Here is a 24,862-nt window from a genome sequence, read left to right on the forward strand (position 1 = left end):
AATGTGAGGAGGACTGGTTGTTTCCACTTTCAAAGCTGACTGGGGGGTATGGGACCTCACTACAATGCTCTACAATAGATGGTAATGATGTGATCCTGCCTATGATATGCCATCATGGCTGAGTAGCCCGACAGGAAAGCTCACCAATATGTAGTATAATGAGTAGTGAGGTTCCACCCCATCACCTTCCTAGGCAGCTCTGCAAGTGGAAGCAACCAGTCCTCCTCACATCCGAGGAAAGGTTGCTGTGGCGGCCATTTTAAATCATTCTCTGAGAACCCTTTTAATGCTATACCTTGCCCTCTTGCTGGGCAGGTATTGACAGAATTTTAACCTTACTTTAAAATGGAATGAGTCTATGCAGATTCATATTTTTTTGGGGGGGGGGGGGGGGGGGGGTGTACACCTCAGTCAGCAATCTTGGTGGTAAAGTGGTTGAGGACTGGCCTAATTTTAAATAAACGGTCAAATCAAGGGTCATTTTGGGGTGGGCACTGTGCATTATCATTATAATGCAAAAATTTCAGAATCGAATTAAATTAATTCTGGGTCCTGGCCATACGGTAAATTGGAGTCTGGTACAAAATATCTGCCCTCCAATACTGCTTAATTACTGGCTTCTTAACAAGGCCCATATGCAGCACGAGCCCTCCAAATTGTCATATGTTCTGCTGCATTTACTGGGGTCCACATCAGGGGTCGAGCAAATGGTGATTTTGGATGTTAGGCAATAAATTGCTGGGCGTATAAATTAGTTTGAGCCACCATAACATTTATTAAATCCTAAAGTAAAAAGATTAAAAAATATATATAAATTTCTGTGAAGCCTACAGTATCAACCTGCCCACAAACTTAAGAATTTGAGGCTGATAATCCTCAGGAGGTAGGGTCCATATGGGATCACTCTGGGGGGCTGCCTCAGCTTTTGTCCTGGGGCGCCTTCTTGAAGGTCCTTCATCACTGGATGAGGAGGGGAAAGAGGTTAAGAGGAGTGTGGCATTCTCTTATCCCTCGCTGGCTGTATCAGATGAGAGGCACTGATGGTGTATGCCTCCTCAGCTGAATACATTCTTTGGGAGAAACGGGACATTTTTTTATTGGGGGTGTGTGATTTAATATGTATAAAGTGTGTATTAATTTTATTCATTCCCAGGGGTTGTGTGTGTGTATGGATTTTACCATCTACCACTAACTGATTTTTTTTTCTATTATTTTGAAAACTTCCCTGGGAGCGGCCATATGCAAGATGCTGTTCCCAAGTGCTGTCCTGCTTGGGGACATGTCACTGCTGAGGCCAGTTACTGGCTGCAGCAGAACATGTGACCCTAGCCATTTGGAAGTACAGGTTAGGGACCAGAAGGCTACTGGCCGAGCTTCAAATGTTAAAAAGTACAAAATCTGGAGAACCTCTTTAGGGTACCTGCAAACGGATGCAGCTGTGCAGATTTCTGCGTGTTTCCACATCAAAAACTGCTTGTGTTACTTGTGGTTTTTGGTGCAGATTTGATGCGGTTCTGCCGCAGATCTCGTTCTTGCAATGCAAAGGGTAAAATCCTTACAAAAAAAAAAAATTATAATTGCACAAACAATTTACTGCAGATTTATAAATCCGCACAGCAGGTCAAATTCCACATGGAATTTAAAAGCAACGTGTACATGAGACTTGTCTTATCTTATACACTTTCCTGGTACTGGATTAGGCCTCATTCACATGAACGTATTTTGTTTCAGTGTCCGTTGCGTTTTTTTTTTTTGCGGATAGGATCTGGACCCATTCATTTCACCATAGGCTGTCCACATCCATATGTCCATTCCGTAGCCCAACAAAAAATACAGAGCATTTACTATTCTTGTCCGTTTTGTGGACAAGGATAGGCATTGTTACAATGGATCTGCAAAAAATAAAAAATGAATGCAACACGGATGTCACACAGACGTCATCCGTATTATTTGTGGATTCGCATTTTGGGGACAGCTAAATACATACGGATGTGTGCACGTAGCCTTACGGTAGGACCCCCACCGATCTAACATTTATCCTCTATCCTGTTGAGTAAAACTCTTTTTTCCGGAATACCCCTTTAAATTTGGTATGCCAAAACTGCTTTAGGTAAATGGGAGTAGAGCCCCAGGCAACTGCCTGGTTTGCCTTCGCTTATTAATGCCTGCCCTGCATCGACCACTAGCAAGCAGTTTCTGTGCAGATATCTGTAAATTAATGTCATACGTTGCTCCTGCAGACATTAAAGAAGCAAAATGTAATCATTTCATGGCTACAAAAGATCCTTTAAAATGTTTGTATTAAAAATGTTAGATATCCTCTTTCAAATGCTTTCTTAATCATAGTAAATAAATCCCAGCTGCTTATTTGGTATAAGCCTGGGAGTAGCCTGCCAAGAAGAGCGAAGGAGGGGGAACAGCAGGGTTTATTTAAAAGGATTCCTCGGCCAAATCGGGCAGATACTGGACATGCATTATAATTCAAGGCCATTTACCTGTTTTCAGACAAAGCTTGTGACGGCAGTGGGAATTATATTTTATCCTCATATACATATTGGGGGGGGGGGGGGGTAATTTACGCCAGCCTTTGTTTCGCCCCTGTGCTGGTGGTGACGAGGCCTCATCATAAATTCGGCACACAGCCGCAAGTCCGTGCGCCTGGGGTAGTGGTTACTCCTCTTTTACCCCAACCCGATCCCCGCCACTGCCAAGTGGCGAGGACGGCGCAAAATCGTCCGTGCGACAATAGTGTCCAAAAAAGGGTCTTGTGACTATTTCTATGCCAAAAGCATTTCCTCTTTAGAATATTACACAACTTAGGCTACTTTCACACTGGCGTTTTGGCTTTTCGTTTGTGAGATCCGTTCAGGGCTCTCACAAGCGGTCCAAAACGGATCAGTTTTGCCCTAATACATACTGAGTGGATAAGGATCCGCTCAGAACTAGTGTTGAGCGAACTTGTGTTTTAAGTTCGGCGTCTAAAGTTCAGGTTATCGAAGATTTGCGTTATGGATTCCGCTACCACGGACCAAGTTATGGTCCGTGGTAGCGGAATCCATAACGCGATTCTTCGATAACCCGAACTTTAGACGCCAAACTTAAAAAACACAAGTTCGCTCAACACTAATTCTGAGCGGATTCTTATCCATTAAGAATGCATTCAGTTTGCATCAGTTCCGTCTCCATTCCGCTTTGGAGGCGGACACCAAAACACGGATGACGGATCCGCACCAAACGCGAGTGTGAAAGTAAGCTTAAAGCCAAGTTCATAAGCTAATTTTCACTTGTGAAAAAGAAAGATTCAAAGGTGGTTTCAAAAATGTATCTTCTGGAATCCACCAAAATGGTCTATTTTTTGGCTGTGTAAATGTTTGGGGTTGGTGGCAGATTCACCCTCTACATTGCAAATCTGCAGTGAAGCCCCGCAACATACCATGCAGTGGATTTACAATCTGTAAAGCTGCTGTTTAGATTTTTTAAAGAGATTTTCCAGTAATTCTCAGAATAGGTCGTTAATATCAAATCTGTGGGGATTCAACTCCCGGCAGCTGTCTGATGATTGCGGGAGTCTCTTCCTACTATACCAAGCACAGCGCCTTACATTTCATAGTGGCTGTGCTCGGTACTGCAGTTCAATCCCATTCAGGCCTACTTCACACATCCGTGAATTCTATTAGGGATTGTGAGCCAAAACCAGAAGTGGATCCTACACAGCCATAAGGCATAATAGAGAGATTTGAACCTGTTTTGTGTTTGGACCCGCACCTAGTTTTGGCTCACAAATCACTGATGGAAATCACTTATCAAATGCTGACCAAATCACTAGGCCTCACTTGAATGGGACAGAGCTGCGCAAAGTCCATGTAACGTCACAGGCTGAAGAAGAAGCCACGGCACTTGCCCGAGTGCTGCGAATCCTTCAAACAGATGATCGGTGGGGGTGCTAAGAGTCGGACCCCCAAAGATCTGATACTGGCGACCTATCCTGATGACTAAAGATTCAAACATTTGGCATTTGTAGTGAGGGCTGCACATAAAACACATGGGCGAGATTTATGAAGATCAGCACTTTTAATGCCGGTATTGATACCCCCTGCACCTCCTGAGAACGTGCCTAATTTATGATGAATCGCACGCCTCATTATAAATTAAGTGCGTCCACCAGCAGTCCATTTGCCTAGAAGGAAATCTATGTCCGCTCGTAGCTGGCACATATTTCGGTCATCATTTATGGCAGAGAACTGGAGTAAATGATCATAAATCTGCTGTGGCCGATGGCCCGTCTCACACTACACACCTTTTTGGAAAGTGCTGAGGACAGTACAGTTTTCCAAAATCATTTTCACGATGGCAGCATTTTTGGCACAAAAACCACAGCATCACCATGAATAGACCCTAACAATTGTAAGCCCCAGGAGGGTACAGGGCTGTGGAATATGTTGGTGCCATACAAGAGAAGAAAGTAAATAACAGCAAGGGCCATTTACATTTTTACGCCAGTCATGGTTTCCTCCCCTGCGATGGCGGAGAAAGTGCCGAATTTATAATGAGGCTCAGGCCTAGAGTAAAAATTACTCCAGTCCCTGCCTGGAGTATTTTTTACTCCTCTTTTACTCCTGTTTCCAGGTTCAAAAGATAGTAAATGATTGGGGGGGGGGGGGGGGGGGGGGGGGGGCAGGAGTGGTTGGTGCCGTCACATCCTCGCCACTCTCAAGTCACAAGAAATCTTGTGACTATTTTTACGCCATATGCTGGCATAAAAATAATCGTAAATGACCCGCAGTGAGGTATGTTGAGTCCTATTATAGTGAATGGGAGAGCCTGCCGTCAGTCTGTGCTACCAAACATGATGGGGAACAGCCTGTTATTTCAGTGCTGGATGGAGACAACTGCACAGAGGTTTGACAAATAAAGTGGTTGTTTTAATGAAGTGGACATGTATCCACTGGGAACGCAGCGGAGACCACCAAAATCACTAGAGATGTGTACAGCGGAATTGAATCCAGGTGTCTGCCGGGGGAGGAATATTCTGGACAGACGTGTGTTCAAAGGCTAAGCAGAGACAGTAAGGGCTGCCACTCACAAAACCACACGTACAGCACGAGACTGCCGGAGGACGAGGATGAATGCTAGATGGAGGGGTAATGCTTAGCTTCACATATACATTTCCTCCCAAAACGCAAAAAAATCTCCAGTAAGTAAACAGCTTTGAGATGCCCCCGACTGTCACATTACGGCCATGTGTCATCACAAAGTGACCTAGGGGGGAAATTATCCTTTGCGGTGGTTTTGGTGCCAGTTTAAAATCTTTTTTTTTTATTTTTGCCCCAATGGGGGTCATTTATCAAGGGACTTGCAACTTTTTTAGTCGCAAGTCCAGTTTTTGAGCGGCTGTGTGACAATAATTAGTCGCAGGACCGTCTTTGCTCTGTGTTCAGCTGGGCGGGCAGGGGCCATGTACTTCCCCGGAAAATTTACTAACGTTATGCTTGGAGATGAGCGAAGGGCACTTCGGATGTTACATCCGAAGTCGCTTCATTCATATCTTCAGATTAATACTGTACGGAGATTAGTCTCCGTCCAGTATTAGAATGTATGGGCTCCGATGAGCCAAAGTTAGTTATTCGGGAAATCGCGCGTCGCTTCTTTGACTACTTCGGTTATTGATTTTTAAAACCACTTTAAAACTTGAAACACAACTCTGGTTCGGTTCCAGCTGGTGCCTCTTCATAAATTATTTGAACTTTACTGCGCGTAAGTCCGGGGTAAAAAGCCGGTCTTCGTAAATGACCCACAATGTGTACATGAGATTTGACAAATCTCATTCACTTTTCTGGCATTGTATTACGCTGCAGTCTCTCTGCACTAAAATCTGCACAGAAAAATAACGCATGTTATACGCAACGTGTGCAGGTACCAGGCGACAAGGAAGACTGCGTAAACGATGAGGTTCTAATTAATTCGATCCTGCTGTGGCTTGTACCCAGATCTTACAGATTTCCCTAAAAACAGGTGAACAGACTGTAACAACCAGAAGAGGGCATACCATTTTTTTGGGGGTTTTTTTCCCCCTTTGGGGGGGGGGGAGGGTTAATGCATTATAAATAAGGGTCTGCGTTCTCTCTTACAGTAACGGATGGATGACTGAATGAAACAGCAAAAAGATTAATCTAATCAGTATATGTGCATGTGAATTCAAACATATGTCTCATAAAAACCTACACAAAGCACACACGTAATGGAATGTAATACAGGACACAGGCCTTCATAAAACAGTTTACTTCAGGACGCCAGAAGAATAACAGATATCATATTGTTTCGCATTGATAATATTGCATACTTGCAGGCTGAAAAAATAAAAGGCAGAGCCATATCCCTCGAAGGCTGGAAGGTTTAGAAATTGGGTCCAAGAAATTATTGCCAGCAGACAAGCGCTTACAGACAAGCAGCTAAACCCCCGAGCGCCTCACGCTGCTTTTTTTCTAAAAGATCACCTGTCGTCAGTTCAAGCCATTGCAAAAATAACAGCTTTTTAGAGAAACAATGCAATTCGGTTATAGACTGAAAAAAAAAACGAACCAGCGCCTCGTGTCCGTGGGCTGTGTCCAGTACTGCAGCCAGTAAATAAGGCTAAGGGTACTTTCACACTTGCGTTTTTCTTTTCCGGCATAGAGTTCCGTCACAGGGGCTCTATACCGGAAAATAACTGATCAGGTATGTCCCCATGCATTCTGAATGGAGAGTAATCCGTTCAGGATGCATCAGGATGTCTTCAGTTCAGTCGTTTTGACTGATCAGGCAAAAGAGAAAACCGCAGCATGCTACGGTTTTATCTCCGGCGAAAAAAACTGAAGACTTGCCTGAATGCCGGATCCGGCATTTTTTCCCATAGGAATGTATTAGTGCCGGATCCGGCATTCAGAATACCAGAATGCCGGATCCGTCCTTCCGGTCTGCGCATGCGCAGACTGAAAAAAAGGTGAAAAAAATAAATGCCGAATCCGTTTTTGCCGGATGACACCGGAAAGACGGATCCAGCATTTCAATGCATTTTTTCGACTGATCAGGATCCTGATCAGTCTTACTAATGTCATCAGTTGGCATACGTTTTGCCTGATCCGGCAGGCAGTTCCGGCAACAGAACTGCTTGCCGGATCTCTCTGCCGCAAGTGTGAAAGTACCCTAAGCTGAGGCGTCACACACAGCCCATGGTCAAAAGGGGTTTCCAGAAGAAAGCGGTCGTGTTTCTCTAACCTTATACGGCCTCTTCAACACAATGGTGGATGCTTTTATCATAATGCATTAGGCAATTACAATAAGTTTGGGAACCGACAGGTCTACGTTCTAGTTCTGTGCACAGTCAATACCATGTATGGCTCCAGTCAGAGAGAGAATCCCATGAGAGGCATCTAGTAGCTAATACTTCAATCTCCTCCATACATGTTAACTTGCACACAGGGGTACATTTACTAAGACTGGCTTTTAACGCTGATCTTAAAGGTATATCACTGCTAGATTTTCTGCTCGATAGACGCTAATGAGCATTCCTATGAATGCTCGTTAGCGATCATCTGACAGCCCAACACTGCCTCTAAATGCCCGATGAACGAGTGTACACTCGTTCATCGGGCGGTCCAGATCTTTCAGCATTCTGAAAGATCTGGATTTGCCGGCAGCAGATCGCTCTGTCTAAGGCCTCCTGCACACGACCGTATGGCTTTTTCACTGTTTTGCGGTCCGTTTTAAATGGTTCTTTTTTTTCAGTTTTTTGTTTCAGTAGTGTTTCCGTTGCCGTTCCGTTTCCGTTTTTTTGCGGATCGCAAACGGAAAAAGAAGCATGGCAACAGAAGTAATTACATAGAAAAATTGGGCTGGGCATAAAATTTTCAATAGATGGTTCTGCAAAAAGGGAACAGATACGGATGCATTCTTAACGTGATTTGCGTGCAATAATAGGACATGTTCTATCTTTAAAACGGAAATACGGAAACAGAATGCATACAAAGTACATTCCGTTTTGTTTTGGCGGAACCATTTAAATGAAAGGTTCCGTATACGGACCGCAAAAAATGGACTGTATACGGAATGCAAAAAACCTTTGTGTAAACGAGCCCTTAAACAGGTGATTTGGCAGTGGCGCTTTATTTTTTACCTGTGAGGTGCATTTTTTGGGTCAGGGTTGTTTTTTTGTTTTTTAAATACTAGTATGCTCTAAGGTGTGGCATGTTTCACTAATTTTCTGGCATATCTGTCCCATAGAAATCTGTTGTTTTTTTTCCAGTTTGAAAAAACTGGGTGTGTGTTTTTTTTTTGGACTATTGCTTATACTATTGCACAAAAAAAACATGAGAAAAACGCCAAAAAACTGTGTGCCGACACCTCGATTCTGTTTTTCCACATTAAATTAAAAAAAATATTGCCGACAATTTCCAATTTGTAATAAGCCATTAATTAAAACATAAAAATTACTCGCCACAAACAAGTGTGAGCCCAAGCTGACAAAGGGAACAAAGTGGTGATGAAAAAGGCAAAAAAGGCAGAGGAATACGCGGTTCTAGTCATACTGAACCGGCCTTATAGAATTTGATAAATGGCCAGAGTTTGCCATGCTCGCTACCATCAGTCATTAGACAGCAGTAAAATCTGGAGGAGCCCTTGTCCGCCTGTGACAAGGGAGGAAATAGATTAATATGGTCTAAATACGGCGGCTGCAAGTAAAAAGGGCCATTTACCTTGACTTGAAGGTCCTCTGAGCTTTCGGTGTCCATGTAGAGAGACAGGAGCTTTGGCAATACATTTGCTACAGCGACAGCACGTGCATGCTCTGGAGTGTGTCTCCCAATCTGGCCAAGGGACCAAGCGGCAGCTGCCTTGATGTGATCCTCGCTTTCCTCTGACAGGCAGATGGCTAATTGAGGGACCCCCTGCAAGGTTCAACGCAATTGTTCTTAGTGAAAAGCAATGCATATCAAGCCATCTCACAAGTAACAGCGCATTAGATACAAGTCGTGTCATTTTCTTTTGTCTTGCTAACCAATAAGCAGGAAACTATAAAAATAAAAAAAATATCCAGGCCCCCATCAATAATCTCCGCAGTAATCAAAAGCAACACGCGTCCTGGGCTACAACGGGTTAAACATTAGCGTTCAGATAGAGATTAACGTGATTATTCCGGTCCATACAGCTTGTGAGCAATATTGCTGCATTATGGTTTTTCCTTCCAGGCCGAGGAGCAGAAATTACTGTCGGGCTCGAGCCGTGACGGTGATTACACGTTATTAGAAAAATACACACTGGGTATTGTCAAGCAGCTTAAGGCCTCTCTCAAAAAAACACCATGGGGGTCATTTACTATTGTGGTTTGCGCCTGTTTTTTGGCGTATTTTGTGACACTTGACAGCCTTTGTTTGTTCGTCTCATTTATTGTGGGTTTTGTGACTTTCCCCACCTGGTTTTTGAGCCCTTTTCGACCATTAGAGGGTTTAGCTTGTTTGGGGTGTGTGGCTATGATGGCGCATAGTTTTTCAATTCATTATTGTGCGAGTTTTTAAAGGTGTGATACAGCCGCAATTTGGACGGATTGCTAGTTCAGCATGCACAGGCCTATTTTGGGCCCGCGCTCGACAGCAAGCATTAATTTAATGACAAACTGCACAAAATTCTCTACCACACGTGCAGCATTTTACAGAAGGCAAAGATCACACAACAAAAGACAACAAAAAACAAAAAACACAGCAAAACATTAAAACTACCAAAACATTTTAGAAAAAAAGAAAACTACTAAAAAAATAAAGAAAAAAAATTAAATTGGCAGCAAGCTCGTTTTCTAATACATAATTGTATGGTGGCCGTGAGCATGGGATCACACATAGGCACGCATGCGCTGCGGCTTTTGTGACTTTTTGCGCTTATCTCATTTTGCGCTCGACAATTTCTCAAAACCTTCATATGTGGTGGAAAAACACAGCAGAAAGACTTTCTCCATATTATTATGTGTGGTTGATAAGTGTGCCGCGGAACAGCATCCTGCTGCATAAAAAAATTATGTCCTGCGGCTTTTGTCTCCATTCATTTCAATGGGGAATGTAAACTTCACAAAAATCCACAAAAAAAATTCTGCATCCTATTCCACGTGTAAAAATCTGCACCAAATCCAAACCATTGTAAAAGTCCACACTGGGCTATTTTCTGGTGGATTTTTTCGCCACTTGTGAAAGCAATCTTTCATCACTCACTCTGAAACGGGATAGTGAGAGTAGTTAGCTATGTTAGTTTCACACCGGATTTATCAATGGCGACTTTTCAAAACGTCGCAAAAAGTGTCCCAATCTTCCTCCAGTAAAGGGGTGGCATAGAAGTGGAGAACCAGCTCAAAAGTGTTAAGGGTGTGTTACATGGGCAGATTTTCTGCCCGATGATTGCCAACTAACATTCGTATGAATGCTCCTTAGCGATCATCTTGCAGTGTCATACTGCCGCCGATTGCCCGATGAACGAGCAAATCATGCTGAAAGATCAGCACTTGCCGGTGGCAGATTGTGCCGTCTAATTAAGATCTGCCGCCGGCAAACCACTGGACAGCATGGGGACGAGCGATGGCATTAGCAATAGATTGTCCCCATTCTGCAGAGGAGATCGCTGTATGTAATAGCAGTGGTCTCCTCCACCGACGAGCAGGCGATTTCTGGGAAGGAACGCTTCCCTCCCGACAATCATCTCCCTGATCGGGGAGTGTAAAAGGTGTATTAGACAATACACCTTTTACACTTAAAAATGCACCCATTTTACAAATTAAATAACCCTCCCCCAATGTATGTAGCGCGCTTTAAAATGCAACATCTGGCTGCACAAAAACATCCCCATCTTCAGGAGAAACCGCTGGATGTGAAACCCGGCTACACACACAGATTTGGCTAAAAATACCATCCAAACAAATGTATGAATGGTAATTTTTGGGGCTTTTTTTTTCCTCTATAGCAGGCATGCTCAACCTGCGGCCCTCCAACTGCTGCAAAACTACAACTCCCAGCATTCTCGGACAGCCTACAGCTATCAACCTACAGCAGGGCATTGTGGGAGTTGTAGTTTTACAACAGCTGGAGGGCTGCAGGTTGAGCATCTCTGCTCTTTAGAGAAAGAGATGCAGAATCACCTGAAAAAAATGCTTCAATATCCTGCATTTTTTTAAATAAACACAAGAAGCACTAAAAATGCCACAAGTGGAAATAAAGCAAAAAAAATAATAAATAAATAAAATAAAAACGCTCAAATGTCCTGCATTTCATATTTCCCTTAGGGTTTCAGCTAACATCTGGAGCTGGCGTTTTTGCAACGATAATTGTTCCAAAAATGCCACTAAAAGGCAGAAGTGTTAAAATATATACCGTAGATGTGTGCATCAAAAACTGCAATACTCCTCAAAATGTCAGGGGAAAAAAAACAACCTATGCGTGACACCAGCCTAAGGGTGGGAAAAAGAAACGCAGGCGGTTTCCATAGACAATGATATTTTTATGTAGCCTACTAAAGAGTCTGCTCATAACAAATTACAAAGTCCTTAGTGTGACTCTTCAGGTTTGCCTTCTTATATTTTGAAAAATAGTTGTATTTAAAAAAAAAAAAAAAAGGTACATATCAACATCACATTTTAGTGGATTTCCTTTGGATTTTTCTTTTGGAGTGGGAAGAATCCTCACCTGGGAAAAGGAAAAGCAGCGTCATCCTTCCTTCTCTATTTAATAGAATTATTTAAAAACAAAACCCACTAAAAAAAGTCAGATTCACACCAGCGTGTTTTCATTTTTTTCAAAGCCAAAAAAGGTCATTGGTCTTCACACAAACAGCACTTTTTTTGTGAGCATTTTTGGTCATTCCTGGGGTCTTCAATCAGGCTTATAAACAGCATAAAAAAACTGCTTGTGCAAAAACACTAACAAAATGGCAGCAAAAATCCTATTAAAATGCTTACTTTTTTGAAGTTTTTATAGTTTTGAATGTTAAAAACAAACAAACAAAAAAAAAAAAAAGTATGCACCCGACTACACACACGATTTAAAAAAAAAACAAATTAATTGAAGTCATTAATTGAAGTCCAGAATGCTTACCGTGGAACCAGTTTTCATACATTTCTTCAAAACCTTTTTCAGCGTTGATTAATTTGCTACTTTAAAAAAAAATACACATACGTGTTTCTAACACGTGCAGTTTTGGCGCAATCTTTTTTTTAGCCAGCTTGTATAAATGCCAAACACTTCAACTATTTTTCATGGCGTTTCACTTATAAGAGTTTTTGGTGGCATTTATTATATCCCAACATTCTGTACATATCAGTATTTTGTTTTCTGTATCTTATAAAGAAGCCTATGGGAAAACCAACAGCTATTATAAAAAAATGGCCTGAATAATTAACTATAAGTTACGTCACAAACACGTAACATTATAGCTCACATGGATGCCAGCTCATAGATCTGATTTTCTGATGCACTGACTGCCAGGAGATGCACTAAATTGATTTAATAAATTTGGCACATTTTACTCCAAACCGACTTCCCCGATTTGTCTAGGTCTGTGATGGCTAACCTCCGGTACTCCAGATGTGGTAAAACTACAACTCCCAAGATGTACACTTGCTTGGCTGTTCTCAGAACTCCATAGAAATGGATGAAGCATGCTGGGAGTCGTAGTTACCCCACAGCTGTAGTGCCAGAGGTTAGCCATCACTGGTCTAGGTGAATCTGCCCCATTGTATGTGGTGTGGGGGAGGGGACCGCTGTGATGCTAATCATCTAATCATAAAAGCAGAAGCATATGGAGGCACAGCATAGGGTTAATGCATCTTTATATGAGCCCCATTGAGACAAAGGCGTTAATGGAGAGACTTGATAAAAAATTACACGTGTGAATTCAATGAAGGGAAAAATGTGAAAGTAAATTCCATCCTTCATATCTCAGTACAGTGGTTTGGGGTTTTTGTTGTTGTGCCGAGTATTGTTTAGGTTCTGTATTGTTTTAATGGTAAAAACACAGGTGGCTATGTGAGCGGCCTATGGAGACCATGGATAACACAGTGACGATTTTCGCTGATGTGTGAAAGAGGCCTCAGGAGTTTAGAAAAGCTGGGTGGAGCTTCATTGTGACAACCGGCTTTCTTAAAAACACTGCATATTCTTTTGTTGCCATTTTTGGGGGAGTCCCTGGTGGGGATGATATTTAAGGCCTTCTTTCATTGACTTTTCTATGGGGAAAAAAGTCTGAAAAGAAACGCAAGTAAAATGTGAAAACAGCCATTCCCCGCAAAAAAAAAAAAAGTTTGTATGAAGAAAAAAAAACAGTAAAATTTTTTTTTTTTTTTTTTACATGCACCTCCTGCCCCCCAAAACACACACAAAAAAACAATAATAGAGCATAGTGTGGTAGCACCCTAACCAAAATAGGACTGATTTTATTTCCTGGTGAGTTCCAGATTTATGCCTCCTTCACACACTATTTTTGTGAATAGTGCGCCTCCTTCCGCTCCCAGCTATGGGACTTTATTAAGACCGGCATCTACAACGTTGGTCTTAATAAATGCGCCCCTATGTGTGAATACGGCTCACATGACCACGCTCTGTCTGGGAAACACGGGCCATGTGTTGGACACAGCTCCCCGGATCTGACCTGACTGTATCATGGCGATTTATCATTCTGTCAGTTCACATCTGATCGCGGGTCTATGATGCAGTCAGTTCGGGTCAGGGGAGCCGTGGCGAGTCCAGGAGATGCGACCGACACATGAGTAGCGTTTCCCAGACCATGCGTGGTTGTGTGAATCAGCCCATAAAGAGGAACCATCATCTCTCCTGCCATGTCTGTTTTAATAATTAAATACACCCCCATGATATAATTCTGGAACTGTGCCGTTCCTCTATTATTCGTTCTAAAAATGTATGATTAAGTTTTAACTGGGTGTTAACAGCTGGGGATGTAAGCCTACACAGTATGACAAAGTCAGCAATTATTGGACAGTATCTGAATGGGTGGGGGGGGGGGGGGGTATACCGCCACCTAGTTGTAAATGTATTCATACATTTCTAGTAGGTATCCTAGAGGACAGCACACTGCAGACTTATAACAATTCTAGATCATTACTTCTTATATTATGAGGAATACAACTATATATTGAAACAGACAAGTCAATAGAGTTAATCGGTGCTCAATTAAGCCCCATTATCACGACCATATCTTTGCTGCGGATCAGATGCGGACACATTCATTTTAATGGGGCCGCAAAAAAATGCGGACAGCACACCGTGTACTGTCTGCATCCGTATGTCCTGCGCCCCACAAAAGATAAAACTTGTCCTATTTTTGTCCATTTTGCAGACAAGAATAGGCATTGTTACAATGGCTCCACAATAAATGAAACAAAAACAAATCCAACATGGACGTCATACGTATTTTTTGCGGACCGAAAAATACATACGGTTGTGTGAATGCACCCCTAAAGAGGACCCGTCCCCTCTCCTGACATGTCTGTTTTAGTAACTACTTGCATTCCCCTTGTAATGACAATTCTGGTGAATCTATTCTTGTAACTCTATGAGAGTCACACAACACAGAGCACCTTCACCTATTCTGGGAGGGAGAGCCACCACAAACTGTATTTGTATAAACATTAACTCCATGTTGTGCCATTCCTTTATTATTCCTGCTAGAAGTTTATGAATGAATTGCCAGTAGTCTACAATAAAGGTCCAGCTTGGGGCATCTCCCTGCACCGTCTGACAACATCCAAATCAGTGCTACCAGTGTCAAACTGGCAGGGACACGCCCCCTACTGGTAACACACAGATGGACTTTACTGCAGGCTGCTGGAAATTCATTCATACATTTCTAGTGGGAATAACAGAAAAGAAGAATGCATAGTTATAATGATCTGGAATTGTTATACTATGGAGAATACAACTATTCATTAAAAAGGATAAGTCAGGAGGGGTGACGGCTCCGCTTCATGGAGAAAATCTCTGGATATAATGGCCACCTTGTAGGTCGACCAGGCCGGTCATGCTTATTTCTTGCACTAAAAAGTGAACCTTTTGCATCCTGCTCCTTTTGTGTGTGTGACTTGGTTACAAGAGTAAACCCTGCCAGATGAAACTGGTTCAACCTGTGCTAATGCGATCAGGATTTAAAGCAATTCAATTTAATGGCAATTACAGGCAGTGCCCCCGTTCTGCGCCGTGCATGGTAATCCCTGCCCATCAGAGACCTGAAAGGGTTACACTTTCCACCTGTACGTCAAAAGCAGCTGTTCCATTTCTACTTGTGAAGATGCACTGGGGAATATGGAAAGATTGATTTCTTTTTTTTTTCAAAAGGACTAAATGGTCTATTGTAAGTAGCAAGCAACTTGCGGCTGAGGTTGGCGAGGCCTGCTGGGATTTCTAGTGCCACAACAAGAGACCTACTGCTTGTCTTCATGCGTAATGAGCGGTTTGGGAAAAGGCAGACATGAAGTATGAGAAATGCAACATTTACAGGGGATTTAACCGAATTCCGGAGGAGCAGTGTACGGGAGACGGCGATTTCTAAGAAAAATGAGCAGAAGCTCCGTCGGGCTCTTTCATTTACAGCCGATAAGCTAATTACCAGGACATATTACAGTTATCTAATCTTAAGCTGCAGTGAAAAGAAATGTCGCTAGCAGCCAGAACGTCTATTAAAATACAGAGCTGCCTGGTAAACACTGGCTTCCTGTTAGCCAGACGGCCCAGTCCGCAGGATTCAGTAATAGTGAGGACCTACGAAAATACACCCCCCTGTCGCATTAAAGGGCTTATCCAGGTAACGATAATGATGTCCTATTCTCAGGATAGGTCATCATCATCTCATCGGCGGGGGTCCGAGACCCGGCATCCCCATTGATCAGGGAGCCAGAGCCACCGCACTCACCAGAGTTCTGGGGGCGCTGTACATCATATAGCGGCTGCGCTGTGTATTGCAGCATTGACTTGAATGGGGCTGAGCTGCAACTAGGCCATGTGACTGAGGTACAGCGACATCACATGGCCCATCAGTGAAAAACACATCGCATCCACACCTGCTTGCGGATGCAATGCGTTTTTTACGCAGCCCCATTCACTTCTATGGGGCCAGGGCTGCGTGAAAAACGCTGAATTTAAAGCATGCTGCAATTTTCACGCAACGCACAAGTGATGCGTGAAAAAAAAACGCTCATGTGCACAGCCCAATAGAAATGAATGGGTCAGGATTCAGTGCGGGTGCAATGCGTTCACATCACGCATTGCACCCTCGCAGAAAACCCGCTTGTGTGAAAGGGGCCTAACAGTTGATCGGCGGGGATCACAGGAGTCGGGCCCCCGGCAATCCAAAATTTATAATCTATCCAGAGGATAGGTCATGAATGTAAATTACCGGATAACCTCTTTAAATACCCACAGGCTAAGCTCATCCTAAGGGCTTTTGCACACAAACGTATTTTCTTTCCGTGTCTGTTCCGTTTTTTTTTTTGCCGACTGTATACAGAAGCATTCATTCCAATGGGTCCGCAAAAAACTGAAGTTACTCCGTGTGCATTCCATTTCTGTATGTCTGTTCCGCAAAAATATAGAACATGTCCTATTATTGTCCGCATTACAGAAAAGGATAGGACTGTTCTATTAGGGGCCAGTGTTCAGTTCCGCAAAATACGGAATGCACAACGGATGTTATCCATGTTTTTTGCTGACTGCACAATACATACGGTCGTGTGCATGAGCCCTAAATTGACTTCTCTTTGGTAGACAGGTCCCTTGAGAATAAGCTGATCGCACAGTGCCCCCCCCCCCCCCCCCCCCCCCCCATCCATCCATCCATCCAGGGACCTCCAGTGATCAACTGATCTGTGGGGAAACAAAGCAGTGTTCAGTTTCCCTGTAGCGCCACCACAGGAGAAATTTTACATCGCATATTGCCCAGTCAAATCCGTGGGTGGTCTGTGTAAAGCCTCATTTACACGTCAGTGTTTCACGGACGTGTGCTCTACGCGTTCTCCACGGACAGCACACATCCCCATTCACTTTAATGTGTGTATTCAGACATCAGTGTGTTACCACGGTCCGTGGGTCAGTGTTTTTAGCACGGATGCATGCGTAATTTTTTCCATCTATCACGTCCATTATAGTCTATGGGTCCATGAAAACCACAGATACCATCCGTGTTTCGCGGATCATTAGGAAGAGCGGTTCAGAGTCAGTGAAACACGGATGCAACACGGACAGCAAAAAACTGACACACGCACCCAACACGAATCCTTCACGGATGCATCATTGACCACCTGCTCACGGATTTGAGCATGGACATGTGAATGTGGCTTAATGCAGGACAGGATAGGTCCTCCAGAGCGAGAGAGACTCTTTGTAATAACTCTTCACACTGGTTATAGAAGAGAATCATGAACTGAAGACCCCCCTCAGAATTGTCTAACAGGGGGTATAAAGTGAATTAAAAAACCCCTTTAAAAAGTCCCAAAGATTGCAGACACAGAAACAGCTCACTGATGATATTCAACTTTGAAAATGTACTCCCCTAGTCTTCATCCACACGACTGGCTGCAAAGCTCAGAATGAGCAGGAATTTAAATGAATGAAATACAAGTTTCACAGAATCTTTTTCCATAAAACTATATATCAGTCTGCTCAGCTCCTCCTGCTCTATAACGTGCTGCCTGCAGCTCAGACACCACGGTCAACATGACAGGTTCCCTTTAATCAGAGTGTAGCATTTCTGAACCATCAATCCCCAGAAATCTGGTTAAAATTGATGCTTCCTTTTCATAATATACTAAGCAATTGCTTAACTAGCAACTCCCTAAGGGCTCATTCACCTGAACGTGTGCTGCCCGTTCCCGTATTTGCAGATCCGGACACTACGGAGTGCTTCCTGGGGTTCCGTTCCGTGCGTCCGCACCGCAAAAAGATAGAACATGCTCTATCTTCTTGCGGAACGGACGGATCGCGGACCCATTCAAGTGAATGGGTCCGCGATCCCCATGCAGCTGGACCACGGTCGGTGCCTGTGCATTGCGGACCGCAATTTGCGGTTCCTCAGCACGGGCTCCACAAGCCCTAAAGCAATACTATAGGAACCACTCCCATTTACATGAGGAGTGACTGGATAATAACTTTCAGGACTGTGGTGAATATTAAATTCCTTAAGGAAGTTAGGGTCCATTCACACGTCCGTGTGTTTTGCGGATCCAAAAAACACGCACATCGCCGGCATTTAATAGAAAATGCCCAATCTTGTCCGCAATTGCGGACAAGAATTGGACATGTTCTATTTTTTTTCGGGAATGGAATTGCGGACCCGGAAGTGCGGGTCCGTAATTCCAGATCCGGGCAGCATATTGTGCGGCCCTATAGAAATGAATGGGTCTGCAATTCCGTTCCGCAAAATGTGGAACGAAATTGCGGACGTGTGAATGGACCCTCAAAGGGGTTTTCAAAGACTTTTATACTGATGACCTATCCTCAGGATAGGCCATCAGTATGAGTCTGCTATCTGGATAGGCCATCAGTATGAGTCTGCCACACCCTTCTTGCCGCTTTCCCCAAGCCAGTGACGTCACGTTCATCGATTATATGGTCTAAGCGCAGCTCAGCCCCATAGAAGTGAAGGGGGCTGAGCTGCGATACCAAGCACGGCCACTATATAACGTACAGCGCTGTGCTTGGTGACGCCAATGCCTTCTCAAAGCTGATCGGCGGGGGTCTTGAGTATTGAACCCCAACTGATCAGATACTGATGACCTATCCAAAAGAAAGGTTATTAGTTTTAAAATCTCATAAAACATTTTTAAAGCTTTTGAGACCATAGGATATCTACGAGCCATTCATAGACTAAGGACTTTCGTAACAGAAGTCTAGAATTCATTGGAATTAGAAACCCTGACCCCCTGCATATGATTAAAAAAGTTATAATTCACATTTTATTGGAGGACAGAGCTCATAACCTGAGCTGAAGAGTTTATCTGTAAAAACTTTTTTGTTTTTGGTATTTTTTTTACTAAATTATATGGGTTTATTAGGAATTTTAACTAAAATCTCACTGTAATTACCTAAAGGAGAATATTAAAGAATCCCTAATGCAGTGTTTTCCAACCTGTGGCTTATTGCAGAACTACAACTTCCTGTCTTCACCGACATGGCATGCTAGGAGTTGTGGTTTTGCAACACCTGGAGGTAGCTGGTTGGGGAACACTGCCCTAATAAATAGTAATGAATAGCTTAGTAACAGAAGGTGCAGCTAGCGGGTGACATCTGTCCCGCACATTAGGTAGAAGGACTTTAAGAGCAGGCATAACCTGCCTTCCAGCCTCAGAATTCAAGGAGATGAGGATGATCCCTGGATCCAACAGTGGTCCTTGGATTACCTGCCATTTATATGTTCATTTTCATGGTGCAGTATTACAGCGGGCTAGTGGAAGACCATCCAGAAGCATACTTCTCCCTGCTCCACATTTCGTTGTAAAGTGGATTTCCACATAAAAATAACAGCCACATACATATTGGTCAGTCGGAAGGAAGTACTGAGCCTGTTCTGCATACAAATATATAGACATTTTCCTATTCAACTGAGGTGAACATCCAGACGTGAAGTCATACTGGTGGACACCCTGAATTACTGCCATGACCTACTAACAAAATAATAATTGCCAACTGAAAAATGACAATAAAAAACGCCCAATAAGGAATGTACGGTAATTATGCTTAAAAAAATAAATTTAAAAATTAAAAAAAATACAACTTTTCCAACTTCTGACTCGCTTGAAAGTGCCAAAAAATGTGACTGCTCTAACTTCTGACCCTCTTTAAAATGTCTCTTATATTCTCAAAAGTATGCACAAAGTCAACATGACTCACGCACAAAACAAGTATTGCATTACTGGTGCACAGCAGGTCAGGTAGCAAATCGAGTCTGGCACCAAGACGTTTGGAGCAGTAGACCCGACAGCAGATATCTTCAGTGAAGCAAACACCAGCTGCGTGGTTCTGGTAATACAGGGCGCAAAATAAAGGTAAAAGTAAGAAGATGATGACAGCTACTGTAACATGGAGCGTTATTCCCCTCATTAGGGGGAAATCAGCAATGTGATATAAGCAAGGAGCACGTTCTTCGCCAGGAACTAACCTTTGAGATGATGACAGCCATTGCAAGGTTCTCGGAATGAGCTGCTACATAACCCAACATCATGACCCCAGGAAGTCTCACATTCCCCTTGCTGTTCCCGATGCAGTCTATGACAGCGGCCACTCCTCCTGCATTGACTATGAGCTGGGACAGCTGGAATTAAAGATCGTACGTTACAATTTAGCAATAAAAGGCAATAAAAGAAACTAAAAGAAAACAATAAGTACGCATCCTACAAATATTCAATTAAAATGAAGATCTCTGACATCCATGCCATATGGTGCACTGGAGTGTGAGGTTTGGGGCTTCTTTGATTTGTTTTTAGTTTTCCGTTTGTTGAACATGTGAGCGTTCGCAGCGCTGCTGTGTGGTTGAGAAGCAGTGGGAAAAGTAATAGGCACAAAAACATTATTTCATCACATCAAGATCAACATTTTCATTGTCAGACAGAATAAGAAATCTGCTTTCATGTGGACGTGGCTGCTCATGTGAACAGAACTCACAGCAACATAGATCAGTAGGATGCTGCGAGTTCATCTGACATGAACTATGTTCGATTTAGGAAATGCGGCTGTCATATCAGCCGGGTGAAGTTGTTTTTTTTCCAGTTTTTGTGTGTGGTGTGTGTGGTGTGTGTGTGGTGTGTGTGGTGTGTGTGTGGTGTGTGTGTGGTTGTGTGTGTGTGTATATATGTGTATGTGTATGTGTATGTGTATGTGTATATGTATGTATGTATGTATGTATGTATGTATGTATGTATGTATGTATGTATGTATGTATGTATGTATGTATATATATATATATATATATATATATATATATATATATATATATATATATATATATACTGCTCAAAAAAATAAAGGGAACACAAAAATAACACATCCTAGATCTGAATTAATTAAATATTCTTCTGAAATACTTTGTTCTTTACATAGTTGAATGTGCTGACAACAAAATCACACAAAAATAAAAAAATGGAAATCAAATTTTTTAACCCATGGAGGTCTGGATTTGGAGTTACACTCAAAATTAAAGTGGAAAAACACACTACAAGCTGATCTAACTTTGATGTAATGTCCTTAAAACAAGTCAAAATGAGGCTCAGTAGTGTGTGTGGCCTCCACGTGCCTGTATGACCTCCCTACAACGCCTGTGCATGCTCCTGATGAGGTGGCGGACGGTCTCCTGAGGGATCTCCTCCCAGACCTGGACTAAAGCATCTGCCAACTCCTGGACAGTCTGTGGTGCAACGTGACGTTGGTGGATAGAGCGAGACATGATGTCCCAGATGTGCTCAATTGGATTCAGGTCTGGGGAACGGGCGGGCCAGTCCATAGCATCAATGCCTTAGTCTTGCAGGAACTGCTGACACACTCCAGCCACATGAGGTCTAGCATTGTCTTGCATTAGGAGGAACCCAGGGACAACCGCACCAGCATATGGTCTCACAAGGGGTCTGAGGATCTCATCTCGGTACCTAATGGCAGTCAGGCTACCTCTGGCGAGCACATGGAGGGCTGTGCGGCCCTCCAAAGAAATGCCACCCCACACCATTACTGACCCAATGCCAAACCGGTCATGCTGGAGGATGTTGCAGGCAGCAGAACGTTCTCCACGGCGTCTCCAGACTCTGTCACGTCTGTCACATGTGCTCCGTGTGAACCTGCTTTCATCTGTGAAGAGCACAGGGCGCCAGTGGCGAATTTGCCAATCTTGGTGTTCTCTGGCAAATGCCAAACGTCCTGCACGGTGTTGGGCTGTAAGCACAACCCCCACCTGTGGACGTCGGGCCCTCATATCACCCTCATGGAGTCTGTTTCTGACCGTTTGAGCAGACACATGCACATGTGTGGCCTGCTGGAGGTCATTTTGCAGGGCTCTGGCAGTGCTCCTCCTGTTCCTCCTTGCACAAAGGCGGAGGTAGCGGTTACTGCTGCTGGGTTGTTGCCCTCCTACGGCCTCCTCCACGTCTCCTGATGTACTGGCCTGTCTCCTGGTAGCGCCTCCATGCTCTGGACACTACGCTGACAGACACAGCAAACCTTCTTGCCACAGCTCGCATTGATGTGCCATCCTGGATAAGCTGCACTACCTGAGCCACTTGTGTGGGTTGTAGACTCTGTCTCATGCTACCACTAGAGTGAAAGCACAGCCAGCATTCAAAAGTGACCAAAACATCAGCCAGGAAGCATAGGAACTGAGAAGTGGTCTGTGGTCACCAACTGCAGAACCACTCCTTTATTGGGGGTGTCTTGCTAATTGCCTATAATTTCCACCTGTTGTCTATGCCATTTGCACAACAGCATGTGAAATTGATTGTCACTCAGTGTTGCTTCCTAAGTGGACAGTTTGATTTCACAGAAGTGTGATTGACTTGGAGTTACATTGTGTTGTTTAAGTGTTCCCTTTATTTTTTTGAGCAGTGTATATATATATATATATATATATATATATATATATATATATATATTTTTTTAATTATTATTATTATAATATTTATGTGTGCAATTAAATCTTCATTATATATTATATTTTATATATTGTGAACTTATACTTTAAACTTTTAATGTATTAGCAACCTTCTGCATGCTAATAAGTTATATTCTGAGTCTCTATGACAGAGGCTGCTGATAGGGCACACTGGGGTTACCGTAACAGCAGGCTTACTGAACAGACAGTCCTGGAGAGCTATGTAGGTCCCCAGGGCTGACTGCAGACAGCACCCACAGTCTCCGATTGAGTCTCTAGAAAACCCGGTGACCCAGTCATATTGGGCGTGTCCCCTGTAATCATGCCACGGTCATGGACTGCAGCAATCAGAGGGTTCACAGATGGGGTCGAAGCTTCATCTAACCCTGGCTGTAGGACAGGAGACTGCTCCAGGAATCAGAACGGTTAGTAACATCTGGTTCTTAGAGCAGGAGCCGGAGCCTCTCACCCCCTTTACTGCAGCAAAGCCAAAAGACCTTGCGGCGGACAGAGGATCTGCACTACCCACCTTTACCCAAGTCAGCGCCTGTCCATTGGAATGTTTAACCTGCTACTCCATTCATGCGGGCGGCACGGGACCTCCATTCTCATGATTAAATCACATTGAATGACATAGCAAGGTGCATACTCAACTAACAATCCAATCAAACTCCTCCTAACTGTGATCATCTATCTAACCGCTACTCCGATGCCTCCGCCCTGTACCAGTCATGCACTGGTTCTCCATACAGTATAGAATTCAATTTAAACTTCTCACTCTCACCCACAAATCCCTCCACAGTGTTGCACCCCCTACATCTCCTCCCTCATTTCTGTCTACCACCCTACCCGTGCCCTCCGTTCATCCAAGGGCTTACGACTGACATCCACCATAATCTGAACCTCACTCCCATCTCCAAGACTTCGACCAAGCCGCCTTAGTTCTCTGGAACCCTCTAACCCCAAACAATTAGGTTAATTCATAGCATTCGCAGTTTCAGGCGCTCCCAAAAAACACATCTTTTTAGGTTAGCCTACTGCATCCCCTGATCTAACCCTTCTCCATTCACTGCCCCCGCTTCCCTTCAGAGTTATTCCTCTGAACCCGATTTATCAGCATCCGCCACACCCCATGCACTCAGACTGCGCTGCGGACAGTGGCGTAAGTAAAACGGACTTGGCCCCACAGCACATTTTTGAACAGGCCATTAACCCTGCTACTTCTTCACAACCCCTAACTCATGTGCAACCCCAATCCTGTGGAGAGTCAAGATTGCATTCTTAGACAAGACCCGGCAGCCGTTCCGTCCGTTACCTATAGTGTCACTGTATATATTGTCATTGTATAATACTGTTCAGGAGGCCCCGACAATAACCTTCCTCCTGAGGGGCCCCTTGTTGGTCTGGGTCCCAAATGAGCCGCTTCCCCTATAGTTACACCCCTAGCTGCGGAATATGTTGGCGCTATAAAAACTAACGATTATTATTATCTTAAAGTGAAGTCTTCATTCTCTGTCATGTAGCGAAAAACCATTCGGCCACAGTTCTAGAAAACCGGCCATACACATAGAATTGTAAAGTATCCTGATGATTTTAATGTGTATCAGGACAGTCTGACTACATTTTAAAATCCAGATTGGTTGCTTCCTGTAAATACGCAGCGCCTCTGACTTCTGGCTGTCACTTATCTTCTTATTAAAATATATATGCATGCTCAGGGGAAGTGCACAGGCATATTTACAGGGGAGTCAGCTCTCCGCCTAGTGCTCGTTTGGCCCGTGGCTATCTGGTGTATGACCGATATTAGTTCCTGGACAATTTGGGGTTGTCAGCCTTCCCAAATCAACAAATCTACCTAGGTATAAGGTAAATCAGAGGATGTATCACTGCAAATGCAAGCAGACTTGCCATTCAGAAGTAGGAAAGTGGGCAATGTGGGATTTGTAATGGCCACCATGTTGGTCTTTGATGGAAACAGATAACCTGACAGCACAGAATTTACTACAAAATGGTTTTCTTCGGTATCGATGCTCCTTAATCGCATGGGTCACCTCTATTTTTTCTGCCAATGAAATGTTTTTAATTTCTGATTTTATTTTTATTCTATTTCATGTACATGATTATGGAGGAGGCCATCTTGTCTGAGCGGTTGTTAAAAGCATTTAGTGGTATGCTTTACAGCAGCCATGTGGGCCATAGAAACAACGGACAGGAGGGGACT

At 43.5% G+C, this 24,862-nt stretch overlaps 1 protein-coding gene across 3 annotated transcripts in view; it reads right to left on the minus strand.

The window, feature by feature from the left end:
- SPAG6 (sperm associated antigen 6) overlaps positions 1 to 24,862 on the minus strand; it is a 154,125-nt gene that overhangs the window by 24,411 nt on the left and 104,852 nt on the right. For all 3 annotated transcript variants that reach the window (XM_040434426.1, XM_040434427.1, XM_040434428.1), the window contains 2 exons: positions 20,170 to 20,322; positions 8,733 to 8,924 (listed from right to left, as the gene is read on the minus strand). In XM_040434426.1, the coding sequence (XP_040290360.1) occupies positions 8,733 to 8,924; positions 20,170 to 20,322 (345 nt within the window). The remainder of the gene's footprint in view (positions 1 to 8,732; positions 8,925 to 20,169; positions 20,323 to 24,862) is intronic.

The sequence above is a fragment of the Bufo bufo genome, chromosome 5 (genome assembly GCF_905171765.1).
Source record: "Bufo bufo chromosome 5, aBufBuf1.1, whole genome shotgun sequence".
NCBI lineage: Eukaryota > Metazoa > Chordata > Amphibia > Anura > Bufonidae > Bufo > Bufo bufo.